Source organism: Pomacea canaliculata, linkage group LG4 (assembly GCF_003073045.1).
Source record: "Pomacea canaliculata isolate SZHN2017 linkage group LG4, ASM307304v1, whole genome shotgun sequence".
NCBI lineage: Eukaryota > Metazoa > Mollusca > Gastropoda > Architaenioglossa > Ampullariidae > Pomacea > Pomacea canaliculata.
In genome coordinates, this window is record NC_037593.1 from 11,761,600 (window position 1) to 11,779,200 (window position 17,601).

A 17,601-nucleotide genomic window follows, 5' to 3' on the forward strand; every position below is an offset into this window, starting at 1 on the left:
TCGATGTCATGAACCAGTGGCCTCAAGGCCAGAAAAAGAGGGCCAAAGCTAGTAATAAAAACAATAGAGAGGGGCAGCGTTCGCCCTGGGGCGATACCAGGCTTTGAGTTGTAGATAGGTCATAGGTATCCCCAGTATAGGGCAGGGGGTGTGGTCACTTTAGTCAAAGATCGATAGCCTCAAGGCAAGTTAGATGTAATTCAGAGGGGTCACGTGGTCCAGTAGTATAGGCTAGGACAGAGCTGTAGTCGAGGCTTTTTCTCGTGTTCCAGCAAAGACGTCGCTGAGTGATTTTCAGTCGCAGGCAGCAGGTCTGAGACAGGTAAGCTGTTCCGCTTAGAACGTATCACTACCTGCTGGCACTTGCGGTCTGGTTGTAGAGAGAAGAGAGAGTGTGGTGCAGATAAGAGACTGGTTCTCCCAAACGACAAGAGAAGAAGTCAACTGTGCTCCGGCAGCAAGAAGTGCAAGGTAGCGGCTGGTAGACCCCCACCGTGCAGTGGCGTAGGAAGATGTTCGGCGTTGGGGGGGCAAACTCCCTGCTGACAGTGAACGGCGTTCGCACTCGCACAGTTCGTAAAAAAGGATGGAGGGGGGGGGGGTACTGCACGCACGCACGATCTGATCGTCAGAGGTGTTAGAGCCTCCACTTGCCTCAGGGCCCGCTTTTGTGACGGTGATGACCGTCTCCTCTCTACGTTCCCCTACCTTTCTTCAGTTCTTTGCTCTTTGTGAGGAATTACGTCTCAAATATTGGGGGGGCAAAAGGATATTCCTGCCCCCCCTGTATTTTCCTTGGAGGGGCGGCTGCCCCCGCTGCCCCCCTGGTTCCTACGCCACTGCCGTGCAACCGGTACAGTTGTGGTCATCTTCGGAGAACAGCAGACAAGTTACCGCGGCTGTGTAGAATCGTCGCTGCAGTCCACTGCCGGGGGCAACTGTTGCGGAGTAGCGGCAGGAAATCTTCGAGAAGGCAAGGTGTTTGCCGTCAGTTGTTCTCATCTCCTAGTAACCGAGGGCAAGGTAGTCGAGCGGTACGTGCTACCATGCAGTCCAAGCGCAAGGGAATAGTTCGTCTTCCGGGGGGCTTATCAAATTCCGAGAGTGTGAACTGTAGGCCACTCGACCGGACCGTGTGTCCGGACGCATGTACTGATATTGACCTAGTTATCTTCTAAATCCTTTATTCTGTAACTCTGATTTCATATCAACCTAATTTTGTTTTCTTGTTTAAAAGTTTATAATAATTGTATATATTGTACAACTGTTCTAATTGTCGGTTGTGTTTGCACACGCAGGTGTGTTTGTCAGTGTGTACGGGTGCGGACGTGCGAACAGGCGGGTAAATGGGTATTAGAGGGTGAAAGTCGGGTTAGCGAGCCAGCTGAAGTGACCCCTTTCTCCTCGGGCGAGTTAGGTTCATCCTTCTCCCCGGCTCGTTCGTCACACTTGACTTGTCCTATATACATAATATACATTGCATTCTAAGATTATATATTATAATATTCTATACATAATATATTAAATGTTTCAAAACGTGTCATGACATAATATTTCCTATGTGACAAAGATTGACGTGAATCTGACTTGAAAAAGATTTCATGAAATAAAAATTTGAATCGAGGGTAAGGGCGCGGGAATGTATAACTGACGTTGCAGAAAATATCAACACGACCCATGGGTCAGACAGGAACCCCGGTGTAAGCTGGAGGGTTTTCCTGGTGTTGGTTTTTGAAATCTTTGTGAACGACTCACCTCTACACTTTGCGTGAGTGGCACTATACCCAATAATGCAGCAGTTTGCAACATTCTTTTATTCTCTGATGTTTACGAAGCTTCACGGCTCAGAAATGTTCAACGCCATCCCGACCTTGAGGGCAGCGCGGGTGGCCTTGACCCCGAGGAAATGCCCTTAAAAATAGAAACAAGGGACACAACTGCTTTGCTCTTCCGGCGCACAACGATTCACTTGAGGGTTTTCCCATTCCATGCAGTGTGTTCGTACCTACGTTGGAACATATTGCTTGTTTTTCTTCCATGGTTGGTCATCAGGGTCATTCTAGTATCTCAGAGTACTTAGTGTGATGGAATCGACTTGCGTATGGTGTAGTAAATTTCACTGTCGGCGACGTTTCTATGCTAGAACAATAAAATAAAGCTTTGACTGGAGGTTTGTTTTGCCTTTCAGTTTCATCAGAGTGGGAAACATGTATTTCACTCCACAACAGATACACGTTTTAGTTATTGTTGGCGGCTTTAGTTTTGAAACAAGCAATGTTTGATCGACGATTATCGATTGATTTTAACAAAGCGAACTTCTGCTATTCCAGCTGTCTTTTTTTTCCCAGACTTAACCTATTACAGTTGTACTACTTGCACGTGATTTATATTCCTGCCTTTCTGATTCCATCCAGTCCCTTATAAAATTAACAGAATATGAATATGGCATAATAGTTTTGATAAATCTAAAAATTCTCCCATATTTTAGCATGACTATTTAATAATTTATGTAATAAAGACAACGAATTTAAGATGCATATATAACTTTTCCCATGTAAAACTCTATTGCATATATATGTCTTAAGGACCAATGTACAAAAGCATATACCCTTATTTTTCAAATTAGAACTCAGCAAGACAAGATTGGGGAATCTAGAGAAAAATGAATAACAACCACTTACTTATCCCACCTCGCTGGCTTCATTGTCCACGGAAGGGATCTGCCATACAAGGTTAGTCTGGAGTGGAGTTTATGATTAATAAAGATAAACAGATTTTCGTGATCATTACTGCTAATATCATATCATAATGAAGGAAAAATTTGGGGGTATTTTTAAGACTGCATTTTTGGATTTATGGTGAAAAAGCTGCTGTAAACACAAGTGAAATTTTACTTAAGACCTTGGAAGGCTTAGAAGAAATCCATTATTAGAAACCATCACAGATGAAAGACTTATCTTATCTGTACAGTGAAACCTCAGCTAGCGAACGCCTTTGATAGTGGACATTTCGGATAACAACCAAAGACTTAAAAATTTGCACAGATACTGAACAAAATTTGGATACCGAACAGCCATGTCACCCACACGCGACTGACTAGCATCTCAGACCAAATTCTCGCTCAAGACACAGTTACGATCAGTCATTTATTATCTTTATCTGTGCGCATCCTTCTTATTTAGTGATTTGTGTGCTTTATTTTAAAAGTACACCTGCAAATCTAAGAAGATTTGCAGAAGAAAACCCCAGGGACAAATGCTGCGAGTGAAGTTCGTTCAAGTATTCAAAAAAATAATAGAAGAATGTGGTTACATGCTGGGAAACAGGAACCAATTAAATCTTTTTCCTTTATTTCTTATGGGGAAAATTGTTTCAGATACCAAACATTTCGGGTACCGACCAACTTTCCTGAACGGATTGTGGTTGTTAGCCGAGGCTTTACTATATTACTGTTTACAAATTCTGCATTAGAAAAAAAATAGTTTCCTATAAATCATCCTGACAACAAACTTGTGCTTTTATAATCTTTGTGAGGTGTACTATTATTTTGCAGAAAAGTTTTTCCCATTCAAAACACCACTGGATGGTCGATATGATGATCAAATACCTGAAGAAAGTCGTTTCAGTCTGGAAATGTTATTTTCAACATTTCGCTCATACAAGGTACTAGATGCACTCATAGTCATAGATCATAATTAACTAATGGTAAGCAGGCATAAATTTGCATTTTTGAAATAACATTTTTACTGATTATTTAATGAAACATTAATTTTGCAAGTAGTACAACATTACTAGTAACGAACAAAAAGTCAAGTAATTTCAAAACAGCAAAAATAGCAAGATTGCTACACAAGTTCATTTAATGTAAAAAGCATGCTAATTTGTTTTGCAGATTTGGGTTGAAGAGACTTAGTTTCAGCTTATATCTTTAAAAGATATTTATCTTTTTATTATCACTTTCACTTTTCAGAAAAAAATTACTTAAAAGTTTTGCATATTGTGCCAAAGCTAAACTTAGTTGACATGTTGGATTTAGCACTCGAACATCATGCTAAAACCTGTTTGAGTTGCCAAACTTACATATGACACTGCTGAGTCAGTTTCAAGCATTAAAGACCTGTTCTAGTCTGTGTTCATAAACTTGTGGGATTTTTTTTAAATGTATATTTACACGCATATACCATATGATCATTTTGTCACCCAAGAAACTAGTGCTAAAAATGAATGAGTGAGGTAAACAGTAATAACAACAATGGAATAAACGGAAAAACGTATTGTCAAGTATGAGAATGGCATATGCCTGTTCGAATTAGCATTTAGTATAGCATAATTAAATCAATAATATCGACAATACTAGAACAAAAAGTGGCCATCAATGCTGCTGATGTAGAAAAAGGGAGAAAAAGCAGTAACAAAGCAGAGGTCTCAAATAGTGGAAGAGATGGAGAAATTCTTACTAGTGTGAATAAATTTTTAAAATTTGGCCAGAAGCAATAACACATCTTTTTAATGTGCTGTACGGTAAAATACTATAATATTGCTGGTTAGATAGGACTTGTCACTTGACAAATTCTGTTAATCTTATACACATCAATTTTGGGGTAAAACTCTGTGCATGTACAGCACTGCTTAGAGTAGAAAGTTTTAGCAACCTTTGCTTCTTCAGATTTAGTTTCAGGAGAAGGTACACCAAAATGGTCCACTCAAGAGTTCATTGTTGACACTCAATGTTAATTTTTTAGCTCAAAATGGGTTTGCTGATTGATCTGACAAATACAAAACGATTCTACAACAGCAAAGATGTGGAAGACAAATATGAATGCCGATATGTCAAGCTGCAGTGTAAGGGGTGAGTCACATCTCTTCATTGTAGACTTAACAAAATAGTGCTTAGTATAATGTATGTAAGGGTAGTATGCCAGAGCTGTTGCTATAGGCTTTCATACATCGGGAATACTTTTGTGTTTTCTTGCTTAGTGTGAGCATCTTGTGCTGTAGCTGTGATGGTCGGCAGTTACAAAATAGTCTGTATGAACTGCATGCACAGAAAAAGATGTTTTACTAAAATTTGTAGGTAAAAAGTAAAGATGCAAAACATGGGATGTAGAAACATATAAAGAAGAGGCTGTGCTGTTTGTTTTCATTAGTTTTTAAATTAACTCGTTGCGTTTAGTTCACTGATGTTGCTTCATTTAAGCTACACCCCTGTGCGGGTCAACTGATCTACTGATCTATGTTTCTTTTCTATTACTGTATGCTGTACACTGTATAATGTATTTCAAGACTGTATCATATGCTGTATACATTCATCAGTTATTCACAATTTGCCTTCTGGGTCACTTTTTTATGCAGACGATCAGAGACCCCCACTGTAGAACAGACACAGGCATTTGTTAACTTGTGTGAACGCTTTATTCACCAAAAGCCTCTTGAGGTTATAGGTAAGATATATGTTTCACAATTAGATGAGAGCATGCTTTGTATCCACGGCAGTAAGTCTAGCAAAACTTGCATAAAATTTGTTATAAGTTTTGTGAACTTTCACACTAGGCATGAATTTATTAATCAGTTGAGAGTCAAACGGATTTTCTTTTTAGTCTTTAGCAATATATTTATATCTGACCAGAAAAAAAAAAACATGCTTTGCCTTATTTTGCTTTCTTTTAAATGGTTACACTAAAGAGAGAAGTGCTTTATCACTTGTAGATAGTCATGTATGACTCAGTTGTATCTGAATACCTGTTGCAGGTGTTCATTGCACACATGGCTTCAATCGGACAGGTTTCCTTATTGTCAGTTATTTAGTAGAGAAGCAGTCATGTAGGTAAGTTAACACCACTGTAGTAGCTGGCATTGTCTTTCAAGCACAAAAGAAGTCTTCATTGCACCTTATATAATGGCAGCTAAATTTACATGTCACATATTTTTTATTGTTAATTTTAAAAAGTTTTGTGTAAAATCAGCCTTCCAGAACAAGACTAAAAATCAAGCCCATTTTATTATGTAATGCAGACTTGTATTTGTGTGAGAGTGGCTGGTCTGGAACTGTGCACAAAGTGCCATGTCACTGAAAGAAAACTACAGTATGAAGTAGACATCGTCATGATTTCCTTTCACTCGGAGTATAGTTACAAAAGAAAATGCAGTGTCTGCCGCTTAGTATCTTGTTTCGGTCAGTAACATGGCACTTTTTGGCTATTCTTTGACCTGTCATTCTTTCACTTGGTACATTAGACCCAAATTTATTAAGTAATAGACTCAGAGAGTGGAGTTCTAAATCAGTAAAAAAGAATAGTTGCAAAGAATTTGAATAAATATTGGTAATTTCTGTCATATTTTAATTTGTTTGTAATTGCAGGAAATGTTGCTTTCTGACTGTATTCCATTTGGTTTATGATGTGATTGTTTGAATGACTGTCAGATGGATGGTTGGTTGACTAATGGAGATATTTCTTGGCAACGTGTGTACTTAGACTTCCTTTACTTTTTCATTCCTTTTACTAGCGTGGAAGCAGCAGTGCGCTTATTTGCAGCGGTACGTAAAGTTTTTCTCAAAATACGAGTGTGTGGTGAGGTGAAGATGAGGAATGCATATGTAGATGTCAATGTGTGCTCTATTAGTATTTTGTTTACATCTATAAATCTTGAGCTTAAAGTAGATGATAGGGATATTTTTGCTCTTCAATGGATCCTGACTGTAATGACATAAATACCAAATAATGTCATGGTATCCAAAAATAGTATGCAAAGAAAGCTTGAAAAGTGTTAAGTCATTGAAAACATTTCTTTCATCAGTTTAACCTCCATAACTGATGACTTATTCCGCCGTCCTCTCTCCCTCACTCTCTGTGATTATTGACTAATCAACCCTTCATATTTTGCTTTAATGTGCTTTTCTTTCATATTTTTCTGTTCAAAATTGCATTGTTGTTTCTACGTTCTATTTTTCATCTTTTTTCAAAGGCCCGACCACCAGGGATATATAAGCAAGATTATCTCGATGAGCTTTTCCGTCGTTATGGTGACCCAGAAGAAACACCAGGTGCTCCTCCTTTACCACAGTGGTGTACAGGTGAGACTTACATCTTACAGTTATCATGTGTTTGTGGCAACTGTGTCTTGTTTCATATGTGTGTGTGTGGTTTGTTTAGTAAAAGTTTCCCTTCTTAAAAGGGGCAGTATTGTAGAACTGAGAAATGCTAAGGGCAGAAGCAGCTGCACAACTGTCTCTGGTTTAAACAGAAATGACTTTTACTTATTTACAGATACAGACTGCACTTTTTTTTTTGATACCCTTTCAGAATCTGATGACACTGTAGATGATGATGGCCATTCTTTTAATGGGGGAGCCAATTCTGCAGATGTCAATGATGACAGCAGAAGCAGTGGGAACAGTGAAAAGAGCAAGAAGAAGAGGGAGTTTGTCAAACGTGTATGTCTCTTACCTAAGCATATGTTAAAGATTTTCAGATCAACCCTTTTGCTACCAGAGGGAGTATGTCAAACAAGTTCATTTCTTAAACTAGTACATCTCTTTCCTAAAAACATGTTAAAGATCCTCAGAACAAATGTTTTTTTATTAAAGTTCCAAATAAAATGCAAACCAGACACTGCGGAGGATAAAGTGTCAATATTTTCATCTTATCAAGAAGAGACAAATATCTTGCATTGCCCAATTAGATTGTTAGAGGGTGACATATTCTTTGTTACCCTTGGTTTTCAGAACTTTTTCAAAACTCCCTTATATAGATGTCATTGCTCTTGGATTTACAAAAAGTGCAATGCTATGATGGATTGATATAGGAACAGTTGTTTTCTGCTTATTTCATACATTTCTTTTAAGTGTGTTTTGTCCAGCTATGTCTTTGGCACATCAGCCACAAAGATATAAAAGTGTATAAAAGGCTCACATTTTCTATTATAATAGCAGGACAACAAAGTTGAACATAATGCAAGTAAAAATAATTAAAAAAATGCAAAATACTTTGCCTTTATTTCTTGGCTTTAATATTTTTAAATTTGCCGAAGTAAGCACATTTCAGCATTTATCTAGTACTTTAAAATTCCTAAATATATATTACTCTTCAGCTTTTTGTCTTGTTTTGTTTTTTTTAGAATGCAAAATTTGCTGATGGCGTAACGGGTGTGTCACAAGTACTGGCCCAGCCTACTTTGTCTCAGGTGCAAGAAAAATCTCAGACAATGTGTGGTTGGAAAGGGTGAGGCGTTTTATAAACTTGCTGCTTGTAAACCATTGTTCTGGATGCACATCATGATAATGCTTCCATCTATAAACATGAGACATTCATTAACAGTTAATTTCAGCTGCCACATTTTTCATTTGTTCCTTTGGTTAAAAAGAAGTGCACCAAGGGTTCCAGAATGAAAGGTGACTCACCATCTTTTTACAGATTTTATTTTTGGGGAGTAGGGAGGCACTGCATTGGCAATTAGTGGTTATAGAAACTGCATATTTTGGGGGGTTTTAGCAAAATTAAAAGTGCAAACTTTGTTGCAGGTCTGGGTTTCCTGGCTCACAACCTGTGTCGATGGACATGAAGAATCTAGAGTATCTCAAACTCAAGCCATACATGGTCAGCTGGAAGGCAGATGGTACAAGGTCTGTCTCACAGGATCTTTGAGGGTGTTCTTATTTTTAGGTCTCTCTGTTAAAATGATTACCCACTACAGTCTTGTGTCTGGTAATTGAGTGATGTTTAAGGCCAGACACCGGTCGAAAAATTGTCAAAAATTTGTCATTTTGGCCATTTTCAGATTACTTCATACTGTCAAAGTTCATATTTTGTTCTATTCACTCGCCAAGTGGTTTTTCATAGAATAATCTAGAAATATGTCTATTTTGTCAATGAAAACATCTACTTCTATCCTATTTACTTTTCCCGAGCGCAGAATTAGCGAGAATAGAGAATGTTTGAGACATAGCAACACACCTCGCCACGTGGGCAACTGTGTCACATCGTATATCGGTCGAAAGGTCATGACATAAATTTTCAAACAAAGGCTGAGTCAAAACCCTTAGAAGGCCCCAAGCTATGATACAAGCTCTTTTCTAGACGACACAAAGGGTCGGAAACTTCCTTATATGGACGCATGCGTAACATACTTTGCATATAGCCAATCAGAATTCACTAATGCCGACCTAGACGGGGTCATAGGGCACACGAACACGCTTCGGCTGTGCTCGGGTATCCCACAAGGCAACTGTCATGGCCTCCGGATGTATAAACAATGGCGACAGCAAGTCAAAGCTTGTTCTGGGATATTTTCTTTTCTAAGACATTAACGTTAATATTAAATGTTTATTGTGACTGTCAGACGCTCATTTCTTCTCACAATACCACGTGCAAAAAAATAAAAACCACGTGGACATTCTTAGACCGTCGTAGCAGCTAAAAAAAATAACTTAGTGAACCGAATTCGGCTGTCGAAAACACCATCAGTCATGTGGTAAGCGAGCTGAAAATAAAGCGAAGTTTTCATTTCTGCTGCAAATCTCGGTAGTAATCATGATTAGATGCGAACATTTACACATTTGAGTGAACTTGCAATGCTAGTTATTTATGTACTTTGTCAGGAATGTAGGGAAACAGAGCTTACATCACTTGCACAGAAAACAAAGGTTGGGTGGGGGTTGGATGGTCTTACTCCAACCAAATGTAACAAACAGAATGTGAAGACAATTATGTATAGCATTCCTAACAAACAATGAAAACTGCTATCTAGTCAAGTTTGTAGCCATTCAGTGTCTAGAGAGCACATCATTGTCAGCCCCCTAAAAGGCCAGACAGCTATAGTGCTTTTCCCAGAAATCTTTGACAGAAAATAAGATACCCCCTAGCCACAAAAATCAACCATCTTTAATCCATGTGACTACAGAGGTAATTCATAAAATAATCCTAGCATACAGAGGAACAGAACATGAGCAGCTGCTTAAATTCTGGTGCACCAGTGATGTATCTCTAGATTTCATGAATAGGTTATTCTTATTCCTATTTGCCCCCAGTGGAGCATAGGGCTGCAAGAATTGGTTATACTTCCCTATAAGCTTTTGAAATAATTTCTTTAATTGATGTTCATCCCATCACCCTGCAACTGAAGGCTAAGAAAGATGAGAGTGTTTCCTACTAATGCTGCTACTTCAGTAGATGCTCGCAAAAATTGGAAGCAATATATGTAACATCGCGCATCACTAAATGTTAGATAGCAAAAGACCAAAGATGGCAAAAACCATGAAGCTAGTGGACACTGAACTTCTATATAACTAACTAAACCTATAACTGTGTTGCTCAATGTTTGCAAACACCATTGTTTTTATTACTGTGTACTTCTCTGAAGCCTGGTCAGCAGTTGGGTACACAACACAACCATGTTGACTTTTCTAAAAGTGAATAAAATAATTAATTTTATTAGTAATGTTAAAGTTATATGTAGTAACACATTGAAAGATGGTTATATTTTTCATTCAGCAGGTAAATTACATGAAAGGCTTAGATAAAACAAAGTTACTAAGCTTGATATTTCTGCTCGCGCTTTTTCCGTTCATTGTTTTTGTTACAGTTTGTTTACTTAAAATCCCTATAACTTTATATTGACATGTGATACAGGCCTAAAATTGGAATGAAGTTTTCTTCATACATATGTAAACATTTCAGTGAGAGCTTTTTAAAAAATATTTAGTGGTTTAGTAGTTACTAAGCTTTCACTTTGTTTTCCTTCGCCTTTTCAGTTTCTTGTTTTAGTAAGCTTGTTTAGTTCAAAAGCTTATAACTTTATATTGGCATGTGATACAGGCCTAAAATTGGGTTGAAGTTTTCTTTATTCATATTTAAACATTTCTATGAGAGCTTTTAAAAAAATATTGAGTAGTTTAGAAGTTACTAAGCTTTCAGTTTTTCTTTCCGCGATTTCTCAGTTTCTTGTTTTGGTTAGAGACTGTTTACTTCAAAAGCTAACTCCTTCTTTTTGACAAGAGATATAGATCTGCAATTTGGTTGAGCTTTTCTTCATACATATAAAAACATTTCTATGATAGATTTTTAAAAATTACTTAGTAGTTTGGTAGTTATACCGTTTTCCATCAAAATTTCTTAAAATTTAACACACTTTTTTACAAAAAAAATTATAAAAAAAAAAACTAAGAGGAATTCGCAAATTATTTATCATAGAAATGTAGATCTGTCTTTTAGGTAACTATTTCAAAAAGAATTTTGAGTCTACTCACAAAATTGAAGAAGGAGTTAGCTTTTAAAATTGTTTGTTTTGGCGCCATTTTGGATTGTTTCCATGGCAACCGATAGCGCGACGAGTGCAGTAAAACCATTTTTTGAAACTCCATTCAAGGGCTAAATAGCTGATACAAAAAAATCCGCGCTATCCCGTGAAACAAAAAAAAATTTTTTTCGACCGGTGTCTGGCCTTAACATCACCATCAGCAATTCCTTAGCCCAAAATTAGGGAATAGGGGTAGCTGATGATTTTCCCACCCACTCTTACCAACTTTCTCAGTTTTCCACCTTATGGAATGAGAGTTCGTTCTACCACTGAATGCTGTCTTATGGTTTTAACCCTGTTTTATCTTATCTTTATTATATTCCATTTTTTAATGAGCTTTATTATAGGTGTGAAAGATGCATAGCATTCTGTCCCAGATGTTCCTGTTGAATGAAATCTGTTTGTATGTATTTCAGGTACTTGATGTTAATTGATGGGCCAAACCAAGTCTTCATGATAGATAGAGACAATGCAGTTTTCCACGTTCGGGATCTTCAGTTTCCCCGCAGAAAAGATCTGAAAAGTCACATATTTGACACACTCGTTGATGGGGTAAGAATATTTCTGTCCAGCAGGTTAATTGCGTAAGCTTTTCATAACTGTAGTAATATTGGATATTGCTGTGAAACTTCTGAATTTCATATGAGGTAGTCTAGTGTCCAGCTTTTTCTTTATCCATGAAAATGTGCATTCAACTTCTCTTTACTACAGGAATTTTATGTCAGTAACATCACTTCCAGTAATTGATGCTGTTAAATGTATCTCCTATGTGGCAGGAGATGCAGGTTATTTTATTTCATAATATCTCTCATATTACAGGAGATGATCCTGGACAAAGTTGGAGAGCAGAATGTTCCTAGGTTTCTTATCTATGACATAATCAAGTTTGAGGTGAGCGCATAAGCTTATGATGTGGAACATGTCATTTCCAGAATGTTACATGTAATCAGACTTTGAATATTCTGTTTGTAGAGTATGTGATAAACAGATGCAAATAAGAAGTGTCCTTTGATGATTGTGATGAGGTTCCAGCCATCTCACTTTTACTGTGACAGGGGCAAGATGTAGGTCATACAGATTTTAACCGCCGCCTGTTGTGCATTGAAAAAGAAATAGTGGGACCACGTAATGCCAAGATGCAGCAAGGTTTGCTGGATCGTGCAAGCCAGCCATTCAGTGTTCGTGCTAAACCTTTCTGGGACATCAGCACTGTTCCAAAAGTAAGTCATGCGATGTTCCTCAGTAGTACTCACCTTTGCTCTTAGCTCCTTGTTTCTATATTTTGGAGATGAATGCAACACTTGGCCCTCATATTTTCCCTTGTAGAGTCTCTAATTTTGATCTGTTATTCCCACACCTCTCACCTTTTCTGCACTGACACTTGAAGTGCCTCCTTCACCAAACTCTGTTGATTTCTGGTTAAAGAGTTGTGCAAAAAAGCTTTGACAAGGTAAGCTGTTACTTCACCTCCTTCTTCTTTCCTGCTTTTAATTCTTCTATAAAGTCACTGTCTAGAATCTTCTTAGTAAATGATTGAACATATCTTATAATGTTTAAATTTTATAAGCACAGTGAGAATGTAAACAAATTGGTGAGAGATTGTTTCTGGGAGTTAGATTCTCCTGTCCACTTTTTTCATCAGTTGCTGGAGGGTGAGTTTGCCAAGAATCTCAGCCATGAAGTGGATGGCCTTATCTTCCAGCCAGTCCCTGATGTGAGTGTTTGCTCCATATCAGTTTATCCTGTTAAAAATGTATTTCCATGAATTGAGGTTTATAAATGTGCCGCTTAAATTGAAATTAATACTTTCTTCCATGAAAATAATAAAGGTAATAAAGGTACCAGAGTATGAAAAGGAAATGGTCCTAACTGACCACATAATGACAAATTGTGTTTCAACAGTGTATTGATATGCTTCACAATTGTAGATTTATTGATTGCATGCATTTGACAAATTTTATATTTACAGTCTTAAATGTGTTTGGCACGTTTTTCACTTCCAGTCCTATGTTTGTGGACGGTGTAAAGATGTGCTGAAGTGGAAGCCTCCTTCACTGAACTCTGTCGATTTTCGGTTAAAGATTGTTCGAGAAGAAAAGCCTGGGCAAGTTAATTTATTTTCTTCTTTTCTTGCCGACTTATGCATTCTGCACTTCACAATCTGTAAGCAATAAAGGTAGAGGTAAATAAACAAGTGGCTTAACTTTAGTTGCCAGATTTATTACCCAGTAGTAACAACAAAAATATAGTGGTCAGATTCCAAGGTCAACTTTGTCATGCTCACTTTATCAGTAGACTTGCTGATTAGGCAATACTGTCAGCTGTATATCAGCAAGAGGAAAAGGATGTGTTGATGTGTTTGGGTTGTATACCATACTTGATCAAAAGACCACCTAGAAAGAAATATAGAAAGGAAAAATGGAAAAAGGAAAAAATAGTTGTATGACGTTTTTTTTCCAGCTTACATCCCCACTTCAGGTGTTTACCTTTCTTTCTAAGTCATGACAGTTGATTTAATAGCCTTTTATCTGATTTTTCTTGCTGCTCTAGATTCAAATTGTTTTCTAAATATGAGACTATTTGATATTCAAGTCTTTCATTAATTCTATTTCTGCACTTTGTCATGCCTGCAGCATGTTACCAGAAACTAAAGGATACTTATATGTTGGAGGATACGAGCATGCATTCTCACAAATATCAAAGGTACCTTTTTTCAGCTCCTTATAAGCACTTTGGTCAGTGAAGTGATTTATTGTTGTCAAAACATAGGGAAACAAAAAATATAATTATAAAAGTATTTATAAAGCACTCACTCTTGCTACAAATTCATGATGTACATGCACGCAGGTGCGCGCACACACACACACACACACGTGGCAGTAGGAAAAAATTATTGCAAAAGACCACTCAGATCCTTAGAACATGCATCTTATGAATAAAAGCTAGTTTTGTTATTGCTGTAGTAGGGAACAATTATATAAACTTCTTGTTTTTGCAGAAATGTAAAGAATCCAGAAACATCTAAAGAATTTCTACCTGACATTTCAATATAGAACTGTTTTCGTTTTTAAATTCTTTTCATTAGTTTTTAATGAGTTTGCTACTAACATATCTTAGACTAATATAAAGCTAGTATCGAATGAAGGCATCTCAGAAATTATCACAGGTAACCAAGGAGCTGAGGGAACTTGACAACAAGATTATTGAGTGTTCCTGGAATGGCAGCCAGTGGCAGTTCATGCGGCAACGCACAGACAAATCTTTTCCAAACAGCTATGATACCGCAATGGGTAAACTGCTCTTACACACTATTATCTCCTCTGTTTTGTATTTTGTAAGCTTTCTTCTGCGCATAATCTTAATGTGGCTTTTCTTGTTTAAGTCATTTCTTGCTTGTGGGAATGTGTGTGTGCATGCATATCTGAATGTGTGTTTGTATAATTTGTCTATGCTTATGTGCTGATAAAGAACTCTTTAGGTGATAATTTTTTTTACATGTGAAAATGCCGTTTACATGTAAATAAAGCTTTTAAAAGACTGCAAATTTTTTCCTAATGATTAAATAAATCTTGGTACAATGTATTATTACCCAAATCTGAGTATACCCCTGAATATGCCTCTTCTGTTCTTGAGATTAACATCTACAAATATTACCATGCAGCTCTGAACTCTTTGACTGGCTAAGACCTTCACAATAGAAGCACATCCATGCACCATACTGACATCTGTGTTGCTGATCTCTTTCTGTGCATAGTGATGTTTGTAGAATGGATATAGGGAAATATGGAGATATAATTATAATATCCTTGAAATGGGGAAATTATGTTTTGTACCGAGCTTTACCAAAACATTGAGAAATATTGCTCCCCACGGGACCTTTAAACAGGCACTTTTTTGGTAAGCATTATTCTAGAACTTTGAAAACCAGAAAATTATGCATGTATGTACACATTATGTGTATGTGTCATTAATATCTTTTATATAAATTCTCATGTTCTCTCTCATGAACTGTAAAGTAACACAGGTGGCATGCATAAGCCTATTGTATTGTCACGTCTATTTCCTGTTTCTGCACAGGTGTGTGCAACAGCATTGCTCACCCTGTTACCAAGGAGATACTTTTTCACACCATCAACCGCTGTCGTTGGCAACCCCACAACAAACAACCCCATCCACCTGGTCAGACAGACCGCCTGCTTATGCCACCCCCTCAGAAGAAGCTGAAGCAGTGAAACAGACGCAGGAGAGTTCTAGAGAATGTGGCTATGGTCATCAGAAAATTGTGGCTTCCTTCAGACCTATGTTGCCATTCACTGCTGTGCTCTTTGATCTGATTTGGTTTCTTCCATCCTTGAGTTCCACAGATGCTCTATGCTCACATGAAGTATAACATTTTCACGCAGCCATTTATTGTGTGAATAAAGTAAGGCACATAAAGAAGCCAAGAGGTTCAAAAGGGGATCAAGTAGCTCTGCTGAGTTTTTATAGATGACGAATACATCTTACACATGTACTTTGACCTTTCTTTACACCTCAGAAGTCATATGGAAGGTGTTATATTTTTGACTGTGCATCCCTCCTATAGAATGAGATGATATTTGAATATGTCATCTCTTTGTGAAATGATGCCAGGTTGTATGTTTGTCTGCATTATGGAACTCTAGGAATGCCCAGGTTTTCCTGTTCGGTATACCCACAGGTCATCAGCTGTGTACTGTGATGCCACATAAAAATTTTCCAAGCTTCTGTATGAATGAAGTAAAGGAGGAGAAATGTGGATTATCCTCACCGATCTGCAGTCAGAGACTACAGTAAATCTGAAAACTATGCTGGTATTTGAATTGTTGGTAATAATAACAAGATGGCAACCATTCATCACTTGAACTCCATGATAAGTGTTGATGAGAACAAAGACTTCTGTGAGAAAAAGTGCATTTTTGAGAGATTGTGTGTACCTATATCAGTGTACCACTGCATGTGTGTGCTTGTATGTATGAGAAAGTGTGGACATTCAGTTCAGAAAAACTGTAAGCACTAATACATTTAACAGATAAAGACATCCATTCACTTGTGGTTCAGTCTTTTTTTAGCAGCAAAATAGACAGTGGTAGAATAACGTTTAAATTTTTTTAATTCTATTATTAAAGAATTTAATCTACAGCTTAATGTTTTAATGGTGAATTTATATGGTACCAGTCAATGCCATATGATTTGACAAACTATTAGGGCTTCTTATTTTCAACAGACATCAAAGAAAGGGCTGGTGTAGGCCATAGAAAAGAATGTGTGAGACGTAACAGAGTCTGATGGCAAATTTCTTGGGTCGGTGATACGGGTTTAGTTTGCTGTTTTCTGGCACAGATAGAAATTGTAAAACAATGACATTTATGATACCTACTCTTTAAAAAATTTACTACATTCAGCCATGAAACATTCAGGTGTGGAAACTTGAGCATGCATCCTCCTGATGAATGAATGAACATACAGTTGCTCCCGCTCCACACACACGTGTACATGTGTGCACATACAGGTAAAAACTCTAAAACTTGCATGAATGTATGCACATCCACGTGTATTTGCTATGATAAGCCATAGAGGAGAAACAAAACACTGGTGATCTGATTGAAATGTAAAGCCCTATTAAAGACTAGTGGCAAAGGGCTAGTTAGCAACAAAAAAATGAGTGTTGTATCATGTCATGTTGTGTGTGCCTGAATGTGTCATCTGAAGACCGGGGTAATCATCGTTAACATGGGTAGTGATACTGATTTTGTGAGATGTTCGTCTGCATGTCGTGTGTTGTAATTTTATCCAAGTGTGTGCTCATTAGGATGAATTAAATTTTTCATGCTGAAAACAAGCTTGAGTGTACTGTGCTTTTATATGTAATCTAGTAGTGTGAGAGGTGGAGAACACGGGGCTGTAGGACTCGGGGGGGGGGATATCATTTACTCCTGCCTATAATTGTTACAATGATAGATTTTGTGAAAGACAAGTGATGAAATTTTGTTTCCTGTCACAACTACATCGTCCCTTTTTTCATGTCGACATAAACCTGCATTTTTTTTAACATAAACGTCTTTTGATAGTGCGGCTGTTGGCCCCCGACAGACTGGTGTGTGCTCGTTTCTTCTTCGTTTGACTGTTTAATTCTCGTCGTTATTGGAAAGTGGCTGTCAATCTCCATACAGAAGTCATCATTATACGGGTCAGAGAAGAGTTGTGTTTGGCGCAGTCAGCAACTAAGACTGTAGGTGCCACGTGCAGAGGGAGGCCCGGTGACGCAACGTTTAACGTCTGTCACCAATA

The 17,601-nt window shown here is 37.6% G+C and overlaps 1 protein-coding gene across 2 annotated transcripts; it reads left to right on the forward strand.

Moving 5' to 3' along the window:
• The first annotated feature begins 1,944 nt into the window (after positions 1-1,944).
• LOC112562813 (mRNA-capping enzyme-like) lies at positions 1,945-17,152 on the forward strand. 2 transcript variants are annotated; one of them, XM_025236328.1, is made up of 19 exons: positions 1,945-2,170; positions 2,627-2,732; positions 3,554-3,663; positions 4,743-4,849; positions 5,353-5,441; positions 5,749-5,824; positions 6,505-6,535; positions 6,964-7,072; positions 7,302-7,432; positions 8,116-8,219; positions 8,519-8,620; positions 11,709-11,844; positions 12,112-12,183; positions 12,348-12,512; positions 12,935-13,006; positions 13,296-13,396; positions 13,926-13,995; positions 14,459-14,582; positions 15,370-17,152. In XM_025236328.1, exons 2-19 carry the CDS (start codon positions 2,663-2,665, stop codon positions 15,522-15,524), a joined length of 1,824 nt encoding a protein of 607 aa, XP_025092113.1. In that variant the 5' UTR covers positions 1,945-2,170; positions 2,627-2,662; the 3' UTR covers positions 15,525-17,152. The 2 variants fall into 2 exon arrangements, with proteins under 2 accessions (XP_025092113.1, XP_025092114.1); XM_025236329.1 differs by having other exon boundaries at positions 1,952-2,040.
• The last annotated feature ends 449 nt before the right edge of the window (positions 17,153-17,601 follow it).